The sequence below is a fragment of the Hypomesus nipponensis genome, chromosome 22 (assembly GCF_054491055.1).
Source record: "Hypomesus nipponensis isolate SF chromosome 22, ASM5449105v1, whole genome shotgun sequence".
NCBI classification, from domain to species: domain Eukaryota; kingdom Metazoa; phylum Chordata; class Actinopteri; order Osmeriformes; family Osmeridae; genus Hypomesus; species Hypomesus nipponensis.
The window spans coordinates 3,776,536-3,788,156 of NC_140382.1; the positions used below are offsets into that span (position 1 = coordinate 3,776,536).

At 47.3% G+C, this 11,621-nt stretch overlaps 1 protein-coding gene across 1 annotated transcript in view; it reads right to left on the reverse strand.

Moving 5' to 3' along the window:
• LOC146236027 (carboxyl-terminal PDZ ligand of neuronal nitric oxide synthase protein) overlaps positions 1 to 11,018 on the reverse strand; it is a 36,348-nt gene extending 25,330 nt beyond the window's left edge. Inside the window, exons 1-2 of the mRNA XM_084687395.1 lie at positions 10,446 to 11,018; positions 9,698 to 9,769 (exon numbers count right to left, since the gene is read on the reverse strand). Of these exons, the coding sequence (XP_084543521.1) occupies positions 9,698 to 9,769; positions 10,446 to 10,550 (177 nt within the window). The 5' untranslated portion in view covers positions 10,551 to 11,018. The remainder of the gene's footprint in view (positions 1 to 9,697; positions 9,770 to 10,445) is intronic.
• Between the last annotated feature and the right edge of the window lie 603 nt (positions 11,019 to 11,621).

Genomic DNA, 11,621 nt, shown 5'->3' on the forward strand with positions numbered 1-11,621 from the left:
TCTGACTACAAAGCCATAAACACACTTTGCCATGATCACAGCTACAGAATAAGGTCAACCCCCCATGCAATCACACAGACACAATTGCAAGGATTCAGCTAGACCCATGTCTAATGCACATGATCAAAGGCACACAGAGGTACAGTCAGAGGTAGACACATACACACACTTTACGGCCCCCCCACAGTGAGAAGGGAGATCTGAGGCTGAGGTTTGAGGAATTCTTTGGGAAAAAAAAAACGTATTATGTTCCAAATTATGCTAATGCCTCAGATGCATTAAGATTAAGAAGATTAAGAAGCAGATGCTGTCATTATCTATCTGGCAAACTGTATGATAACTTGATAACAACACACTATTTACATGTTGTTTATATGTGTGTGTTTGTGTATGCGGGGAACAGAAACAGACTAACAGACCTGGGTCGAGTCTTTTACACAGAATCCATTCCTCCTGGCCAGGCTCAAATATTTGTCTAATATTTTTCTATTTGTTCAACGCAAATATCGGCCCCAAAGTTCTAAGCTTTCTCCAAATGGTGTTCCAGTGTGGCACCACTGCTAGATCCGACACACCCTGACAGAAGCGTGCAGAACTTTCTAGTATCCGTCCAGATTCCTACAGTATGGAGATGTTCTACTCTCCCCACCTGCTTACATTATATATGAGTCATTAGTGACAGTTAACAACACACGTCTGTAAGCTGGGGGCCTGGGGAGATAGAGGAGAAGGAGGGAGAGAGATAGAGAGAGAGGGAAGGAAGCTGGTAAACTGTCATTTTTTTTATTATAGTCCTCAAACTGAGCTTGATGGCCTGTGCCACTATCGCACACTCATAGACACACTCGGAAATGTGCGGAAGTGCATGCATATACACAGCTAGGCCACCAGACACTCCTTTATGGATGCACAGGGGGAAGAAAGGAAGAAAAGAGAGAAACACCTTGAGGCGTCTGAAGTGGCAGAGCATCCAGTTGGAGAGAGACGAGGCCATGGAGATGATCACACACACAGACACACACTAACATTGTTCGAAGTAGGGCAGTGCTATCGTTCAGTTGAAAAGCCTCCGGCAGTGTCCTCAATCTTTACACAGCAAACAACTGACCTATAGCAGAATGACCCTGGCTCCGGGAGTCTGTCACCCGCTCGCACTGGCCTGTGTGTGAGAGACGGATGGACGGGGACAGATGAGGGACAAACTTTTTAAGGTTGGGTAAAGATTTACCCGAATGCTCTACACTTAAACCTTTTATTACTGTTACACACACACACACACACACACACACACACACACACACACACACACACACACACACACACACACGCGCACTCCCACTCTTAAAGAAAAGTTTCAAAAGGAGAAGAGGACATGCCTCAGCAGCAATGTTGGTTGCCAGGGAGACCAGAGGAGTGGCCTGACATGTGCAGTTAACTCAGGACAAACTGCAGATCCTGGAGAGCTGAGCAATAGAAAAAAGAAAAAGAGAGAGAGAAAGAGAGGGGGAAAATCGAAAGAGAGAGAGAGACAGAGAGACTGAGAGGGAGAGAAGGACAGAGAGAGGGAGAGCATGTAAAGCAAGAAAGAAAGAGAGTCCTTTCATTGACTCAGCTCTGTGTGACACAGGAACTCCAGACAGTCTGTTAAAGTCCCTGACAACATCCAGCTATGTATACTGAGCTGTGAGTGAAGCCATCTTAAAGCACTAGAGATTGCAGCTCTGCAGTTTCAGTGGTCAACATAAGCCTTGTCAACATAGACCATGTCTTGTTGGTGGAAGAGAGTGAGCTATGACTGCGATCCATCCTTTGTGGGAAGATAGGTAGCTAGCTACAGTACTTCAGGCTAGCTGTGACTCAGTGACTCACTCAGGAAAAATGAAAACCTTCAACCAGACACCTGCTCTTTTCACACCCGTGTGGACACTGACTTAAACACACTAACTCTCTGGTGCTCTCTCGCACGTATGCCCACACACACACACACACACACACACACACAGCAGTCGTGATTGAGGAGCAGTGAGTGGTAGTGACAGCAGTGGTGAAATGAGAGGAGATGAGATCTGTCCTGAAGATGTTGCCGGATGTTTTTCTGTGCCATCTTGGGACAGGGCCGGCGGTGAGGAGGTGGTGTTTGGGGGAGGTTATAGTTATTTAATGGTGGTGGCAGTGGTGGTGGGTGTGGGGGTGACTGGGGGAGGGATTGGGTGTGGGAGGAGATGGAGAGATAAGAGGACTGTCAAGGTAAATAAACCAAGTGATTAGAGAGAGCTGATACAGCCTGTGGGGGAGGAGGTGGGGGAGCTGGAGGAGCTGGAGGACTGGGGGAGGTGGGGGAGCTGGAGGACTGGGGGAAGTGGAGGAGCTGGGGGAGGTGGAGGACTGGGGGAGGTGGGGGAGGTGGAGGGCTGGGGGAGGTGGAGGACTGGGGGAGGTGGGGGAGCTGGAGGACTGGGGGAGGTGGGGAAGCTGGAGGACTGGGGGAGGTGGAGGACTGGGGGAGCTGGAGGACTGGGGGAGGTGGGGGAGGTGGAGGACTGGGGGAAGGACAAATGGATGAGAGGGGCGATACAAGCTAGGACATGGGTTGATAGTGGCTCTATTCCTCTGTGCTGTCCCAGTTAACAGACCTGGCAGCCTGTCTGTATCCCTGTCTGCCTGCTTGTCTACCTGTCTGTCTATCCATCGGTCTGTCTGTCTGTCTGGTTATCCATGTGGAAAAAGACCTGCTGTCTACCATTACATTTGACAAAGAGAGAGGGAATCATCTAACTCTGCCTAACGGACATAGCAACATGAACAACACAAACAAGCTAGAGAGAGAGGAGAAGGAGAGAACAATGCTCTGATTGAGTCTCTCCAGTCGATCCTATGAGAGGGAGTTAGTATGCAAGTCAAAGTTGGAGTCAGAGTGAGCCCCGCTGAGTGCTGAGAACAGGGGGAGGAGGGGCCAGGACAACAAGGCCAGTGGGCAGAGTGGAGTTAACCCCTTCACATCCACCCAGGGCGGGGGGGGGGGGGGGGGGGGGGGGGGAAGGTCTGAGACTGCACCAGCAGACACATGTAGGCCACCAGGCTCCGGTACATCTGTTCACACACAACCATCTTGTCAACAAAACAACCGAGACAATACACCAATTAAGTGTTTTCTTTCACCCACTCCCCAGAGCCCGCCCTCCCTTTTGTGACCTCCATACCCCATAACCCAGCCCCCCCCCCACGCCACCCCCCCCATCACCACAGATCAGTAACACCCCCAGGGAGAGTGTAGCTCTGCTCCCATTTAAACGACTGTTATTAAATTCAAGTGTGTGTATTTCTGTGTGTAAATCCCTGGAGGGTGTGTGCGTATGTGTGTGTGTTGGGGGGGGGGGGGGGGGGTATTGGTAATTGTTGCAGTGCAAACATGGGCCATAATGCAATAGCCAACACATGTTTGTGTCTAACGTGATCACTGGCTTAAATTGATCATCTAATGTCATGACATGCCATGTGATGCAGGGGTGAACACACATGGTCCTAAAATACAATACCTACAATTATTGCATAGCACACACACAGGACAACAAACATGCTCACAGTTGCTATCAGTACTGATTCTGGATCGCTGGGTTAGTGTGTTTGATGTTCGTGTGCTAAACAGACCATTTTCATTTCATTTGTCACTACAGAGGCAGTGATTATGGTGTTAGCTGCAACGTGTGTGTGTGTGTGTGTGTGTTTTGAGGGTGTGCCCTTCAAAGATGGTTGAGTTTAGAAGTGCTTCGGTGCCAGTGATGAGAACAAAAAAAACGAAGATCTTGGCATCATTAGACATAAGCAGCTTTTCGCCTACAGAGAGAAGGGGGAGGTTCGAAGGAGATAGAGAGGGAGATATGAGATGGAGAGAAGAGAGGGCTAAGATGGAGGCAGGGTGACAGTAGAGAGGGATGGGCTTCTTTCAGAGTCAGCAGGTTGCCTGGGTCGGCTGCAGGGGAACAGCTGTCCCTACTGTGATGAAGTGAGTCTGATGAAGTCTACTGAGTGGACTTAACTATACACTTGATGCTGGACAGACTGGACACACACACACTCACTGGGCGTACACAGTAAACACATACACGTACATATATACGGTTGTTTAAAAGAAACAGATCTCAACTGTGTGACATTTTGGCAGAGAGGATTTAGAGGCGGCAAAAGGCTCAGCTGTTGTCAGATTCCTCTGGGAGAAGAATTTAGGAGGTGTAATTCCTTTAGTTTTTCGGTCAATATTTGTTTGTTTGTTTGACATCCCATATATCACTGATCCATCCAAGTCTAAGCCCTTAGCAGACTTAGCGCGCGTGTGTGTCTCTCTGACACACACACACGCACCCCGGCGGCAAAACCACAACAAAACGATCAGCATTCATACACAGAGGAGGTGACAGTGACACCAGCAAGGTAGAGAGTTTGTCTCTCCATCTGTCATCTGCAGCACGCACCCACCTTCCTTCACAGCCCCCCACACCAACTGCTCGTCGACTCGGGCCCCACCCCCACCCCATCCTCTCCTCTGGAGTCCGCCTCTCCTCTGACACAGACAGGCGGACAGGGAGATGAGCTGACACACACAAAGACAGGGAGACGGGCAGGTGGGTAAACAGGCGGACAGCCCTCAACCTCGTAGCACCCCCTAACCTGTTGTTGACGTTTCACGCCTGGACAGACACTGAAGCCTGGGCTGGACTGGGCAGAGCTATTTTTAGAAGGAGAGGAGCAAAACAGCGGGGGGTGAATAGGGGATGGTGGAGGGTTGAAATACATGGACATGAATAAATATTGGGTCGGGGAATCCTTCTGGAGATGCTGACGATCTGAAAATAGCCCAGCTAAAGTGGGAGCCAGACGGTGAGGGAAAGTGAGAAACCGAAAGAGCTAGAGTGAGTGTGTTTGCGTGTGAGAAAGAGAGTGCAACAGTAATATTTCCCCCAAGGGCAAACAGACAGATATAGCTGTCTGGAGGCAGTGAGCTGTGAAGGCCTCGGTCCAGCCCTTGATCAGACAGCCTTGGTGAAAGGTTTACTGAAGCTATTACCATACAGAAATGGAGCAGCACACATATGCGCACAAACACACACATAAACACACACACAGACAGATATTCTTTTTCCTTCTTCATTTATTTTTCTTGGCCCCCGGGGGGACCACTATTCCAGCTCAGAATGTCTCCACAGGAAAGTCTCAACCAGAAAGGCCTCTTTTCATCCCATCTCAGCTTGACCTGCAGGTGTGTGTGCGTGTGTATGTGTGTGTAACTGCTTAGGCTTTGGCTCGCTGGGCTCAAACAGTGTTTTCCTTCCTTCTCTCCCAACATCACCATCTCTATAGAGATTATCTATCTGCTCTGCCTTCTTTCATCCATCCTTCTCCTTTCCTCTTATCTCTCTCTTTCCTATCCACCTCCTCTCTTCTGCTTTCATCCCCTCTTCGTCTTTCTCTCCCTCCCTCCCGGTCACTGAAATCTGAATGAAAGTGCTTATCTCGATCTCTCCATGGGCAGAGAACAGGCATCAGTCAACAACCGTTATTGGCAATATAAAGAAGGCCTGTGAGGCCCAGTTCAAATCAAAGAGAGAGAGGGAGAGAGAGAGAGAGGAATGGATAGAGAGAGAGAAAGAGAGAGAGAGGGAGAGAGAGAGGGGTGGAGAGAGAGAGGGACAACCTCCTGGCAGTCAATAGTCATTTAGATGGGAGCTAATTACTTGAAATCTGCCACTGACTACATCTCTGACCCCATCAAAAGCTCCTAGAGTGGCCCGTGGACTGATCAGAACGCTGGCAGTCCCACTTCCTGTGCCACTTCCTGTGCCACGCCAAGATGAAGGTCACGTCTCCGCAGGCTCTTAAACCCATAAACCACATGCCCCACACCTCGTCTTCACTTCTTTGGGACTTGATGTAGCTAGCCACTCTCGTTACGCAAAGAACTATACTATGTAGTAATAACTAATATTAGTAATAGTATTACAGAGTAATAGAGAGAGATAGTAATAACTCTCAATACTGAGCTATCCGAAACCTGAATAGTTGCTGCCTTGCTCTTAGGGTCATGGATTCAGTGCAGTTAAGGGAAGAGAGCTATACTTAGTACCAGCCCTTTTGTAATGCTAACAATGCGATGCCAACACATGAGAAACACATGAAGTGCATCAATAATTGAGAGTTTTTATGTTTTATGTTAGTCCCATAGACAAGACTGTGAATACTATTTCCAGATCGAGCTTGATGGTAGGCCACTACCATTCACTGAAGTTACTCCATCAGAAAAATACACAGGCTCACACACATTTACATTAAATTGTAGTCATTTAGCCGACGCTGTTATCCAGAGCGACTTACAGTAAGTACAGGGACATTCCCCCCGAGGCAAGTAGGCTGAAGTGCCTTGCCCAAGGACACCACGTCATTTGGCACGGCGGGGAATTGATCCGGCTACCTTCTGATTACTAGCCCTGATTATTAGCCCGATTACTAGCCCGATTCCCTAACCACTCAGCCACCTGACTCCCCATGCTGCTACCTTCTGATTACTAGCCCGACTCCCTCACCGCTCAGCCATCTGACTCCACACACACACACACACACACACACACACACACAGTTCCATAAAGACTATTCCCATAGGTTGAGCAGAGCCATAACTTATCAGGGCCATTCATTATTGAGATATAACCAGCCAGCTACTGTATTTTGCTGTCAAGAGAGCTTAGGCACAAAATCAGAAGCAAAAGCAGAACCCCCTCTCAGAAGCATGTGCAGGCACGCACACACACGCGCACATCCACACCCCATTCCAACACACATACATACACACACAGACGTGACCCTATCACACATTTGGGCATGGAAACACACAACCTAGCCACACACCACCCCAACACACGTTTAAATTACACATTTTAAACAGATATGCAGAGACAGTTGTTGACAGTAGTTGTTGACTATAGTTGACTTGCAGAGGAGTATTCCATTGAGAAATGGGCACAGTTACAAAACAATTAGCCCCCCTCTCAACCCTTGCACCCCTCCTGAGCATCTAATTATAACAGAACGGAATCCACCAGCCCCCACCACCAGCAGTAATCAAAAAATAAATGCATGGCATGTTTGCCTGCCTTTCTGTCTCTCTACCTCCGTGCTTGTCTATTTATCTGTCCACCTGGCTGCCAACCTCTCACTGTTTACCTTCCTGACCGTCTGTTTGTCTGTCTACCTGTCTACCTTCCTGACAGTCTGTCTGTCTACCTTCCTGACAGTCTGTTTGTCTGTCTACCTGTCTACCTTCCTGACAGTCTGTCTGTCTGTCTGTCTGTCTACCTTCCTGACTGTCTGTCTGTCTACCTGTCTACCTTCCTGACCATCTGCCTGTCTACCTCCCTGCCATCCTATCTCTGTGGCTCTCTGTTGCAGCCTGACAGCCTGTCTGTCTGTCTGTCTATCTCCCTGCATGCCCATGCATGCATGCATGCCTGCCTGCCTGCCTGCCTGCCTGCCTGCCTGTCTGTCTGTCTGTCTGTTTGTCTGTCTACCATCCTCCCTCGCTGTCTCACTGTCTATCTGGGACTTGGTGGCTTCCCTCACTTGAGTGGACGTAGGGAAGCTGGAGGGAGGGAGGGGTGTTTTTGCAGATGGTTTAACACTGGCTGAGTTAGTTCACGCCACTGAGCAAACATGATTAAGAGGGGGGCAGAGAGGAAGAAAGACAAGAGACAGGGAGAGGGGGCGATGGAGGGAAAAAAAAAGAGAGCTTCTTCCCAACTGTTTTATTTGAGCATTATGTTTACAATGTACAGTCATACTGTCATGTCCTTTAAGTAGACCTACAGTTCCACATTTCACATAACAACAGTCAGTTGTTACGTAAAAAGGCTGAATTTTGTATAAAAATACTTACGCAGGCACCACCCCCCCAACCCCACATCCCTCTACACACGCACACCCCCAAACACACACACATTTTGGTGCTTTTTTGTTCTACAGGCCCACTTACTCACAGGTTGATAAAGTAGCGCAAAATATCCCCACTCCCTCAAATAAAGCTCCTCTAGGGATCCCATTTATTCACTTAACACAGAGATGTCAGCAAGCTGCCTCTCTCACACAAACACTATAACCCACTTCTTACTGGACAGAATACGTCCAAAGACCACATCTTCCATTGTTGAAAAAACACCCACTGACCTATAATCCTGGAGACAGTTTCACAGTAAGTGCAGTTAAATAATGAGATAGAGAGAGAGAGAGAGAGAGAGAGAGAGAGAGAGAGAGAGAGAGAGAGAGAGAGAGAGAGAGAGAGAGAGAGAGAGAGAGAGAGAGAGAGAGAGAGAGAGAGAGAGAGAAGAACAATAACGAGAGTGTTACAGAATTTTAAGTAGAAAGGAAATAGCAATTCCATCCAGTCACTTAGAAATTCCCTAAAAGCCTCCGGTGTGATTTCTCTGGGGTGTGCAGGGTGTTAAAGAAGGCTTGAGTCACAACTGTGTCATGTCTCAACCTAACCAGTGACACACTTAGATGAGAGACTTTCATCTCATTCGACATTCTCACTGATGCGTGATGTCCAATGCACTTGCATTGTACTCCACTAGGGTGGCTGTATACCGAGGAGGATGAATGAGGCAGTGGGAAGTGCAGAAATATTTTGAACATGGGTCAGGTGGAAGGGCAATACAGTGGATAACAGTGGAAGGGAAATATAAGAGAGGGGAATAAGAGAGAGAGGGAGAGGAGGGAGAGGGAAGGGGAGGGAGGGGGAGGGAGTGAAAGAATGGGAGGGAGAGGAAAAGAAGGAGAGGGATAGAGAAAAAGTAAGGAGCAAAAGAGAGTCAAAAGAACAAAAGAGGAGAGTCAAAGGGAAAGAGAGAGAGAACCAATAAAGCTGATCAACTGAGACAGGGCTGATTTGCGGTCACCTCTTGTCAACTCCAAGAGTGCAGTTCATCCGAGCGCAATGATCAGAGCAAAAACAACCGAACCTCCTCAAAGCCCATACACAAACTCTCTCACACACAACTACACGCGTGCTGAAAGCAGTCCTGCTTACACAGTAACTCTTCCCTGAAAAACACACAATCATGTTGAGGTGGCCTCGGGTAAGGTGTGTATGTTATGCACACTTTATTTCCCACCACTCTATCTTCAAACTCCCCCCGCCTTCCCATCTCTCTCTCTCTCTTGCTCTCTCTCTCTCTTTCTCTCTCCCTTTCCCTCTCTCTCATTTCCCCAAAATCCACACACCCTCTCCCTCTACGTCAGTGTATTCCCATGTTTTCTTTGTTGTCCTATAAATGGCTCCTTGTGAATGAAGATGGTAAACTTCCCAGAGCAGCAGTGTTTGTGCTGTGTAATTGCAGCATAGGACAAGGCGGTATTATTCAGGTGTGTGTCGGCGCGTAGAAAGATATCAACCCTGAGAGGAACTGACTGCAGACAGTACAGAGCTCAGTGTGCAAGCAGAAAACACTGTGGCTCACTCAAGGGATAAAACTGTGCTCTCCCGCTTAACAAAGTATAGGAAAAACCACTGTCCCCAATTGCAGTGTGTGGAGGACGTACGTGTGCGCGTGGGTGCAGACGTTGAAAGACAAAGAAAAGTATGTCCGAGTTTTCGAGTGGTTTCTTATTCTGCAAGGCTCAGCCTTATCTGTGTGTGGTAGTGTCTAAAACTTACCCTGATTCTCCTCATGGCCGCCACAATCTCCATCCGACTATTGGGCCTGGGCACGTCCAGACTTCCCACATACTGCATCATCATAAACACACACGATTAGTCACACACTAGTTACAACACACACATACATACACACACACACACACACACATACATACTGTAGTCACTGCTACTCAAATGTATACATGTCGCATTTTATAATCAAGTTGAGGAGACAATTAACTCTAACATTATCATACAACATTTGCAACAATCAGTGAGAAAATGTAAAAAACACATTATCGGTAGCCACATTATTAATAACCTATATATTCAGAGACCAATTACCCATGTGATTGAAACTGTGACGTTCTAAACATTGTCATTGGTCTTCCATGCTGGTATAAACAGTAACAACTGTTATGGTGTAAATATAGCTACGTTTTTCCCTCTGTTTTAAGTAGGCTGACAAACACAGTTTGTGTATTTGGCACCGACTCGGTTATGGAGGGAAATGTTTTCAAATTACTTCCTCTCCATGTTAACACTGTTATGATACCTTATAATGTATCAGTTAATAATATGCAGTAATGCACCTGTCCAGCAAAAGCAAAAGTAGCCTACATTTGAGCACTACAAGAGACATTTAATCCGGATCTCATCCATGGCAACCACCGAAGGGTCGGTTATCTTAAGCGGGAAATTGAAGAATAAACACGGAGTATATGTCTACCAAACCGTAAAATATAATTTCCTATAGCCTAGTCACCTTGGCTTGAAAATTGATCCCGTGTTGGTATGCCTCTTCGTTATGAAGGGGGACTCGCGAGTCCGCCACATCATCCACCAGGTTGTACCTGTTCCGCGCGGGCATTCTCGAATAGTATCAAGCCAGACTTCTGTCCAGAGGCAAAGAACACCGGAGATCTATGTTAACGTGAAAGGGAACACATGTTGGAAAGCATAACCGCGGACCCACTATGAATCTACCGAATACTAGAGATACCGCTCCGCTGAGATTGATTCCATTGTGACAACTGGAAGAAGCGCGCTTTCGAAGCTCAGGGATCCCGACTTCAAAAAGACCGATTTGTGCGCCTCTTTTTGCTTTTCCGAACAGCTACAAGCTCCTTAATTCCTAATATTTTGTCGTAGGTCTATAGGTTCTGAAATTTTAGGAATATATTCTACCTTTCACCACTTAGGCTATCAGACGTTCAACTTATCGCTCGCTCTAAAATAATTTTAACACTGCAGGTGTATGAGGTTTGCTGACGGTGTTTTTGAATAACGCAAACCCCACTCCTCTAAGCGACTCTCAAGAGCAAAGTCCCAAATCATGACGTAAACCAGTCTTCTGGGAAAACGTTGCCAAATGGGCTACCCACTGAACCATGAGGTAATCGAGTAGGCTACACCCCTCCCTCCCTTACCCCATCATTGTCACCAACTGCACATGCAGAGTCTACAAGGCCCTCGGGGCAATTTGACTTTCCAGTCCAATGGTTGATTTCAATACTGTCATGACTTTTGAAGGCTGAACTACTGACATTCCGTTAGGAATCACAATACACTTCCAGTTCTGACCAAAAACGGATCTATACTTGCTTTCTAAGACATGGAGTAGGCCTACAGTAGGCTACAGTAGCTACAAGAGGCTACTGTACTGTATTCCTACTTTAGTCCCGCAATGTGATAATATTTGTCTACATTTATTCCCAAGTACGATCACAGAAAATTATACAGCCATAGATTGCATATCAGCGTTTTGGACTGTTGAAAGTATCAGGGCTGATTCGTTGGCAATGAGATTTATGGGGACAGAGTGGAGAGGCCCTCATAACAGTAGTTGCCCTTGGGCAGGGTAATCTCTGAAACAGGTCCATCCTGCCATCTGCTGCCCAAACAGAGAAATGCATGTGTAATCGAACATAATTACCTTGGT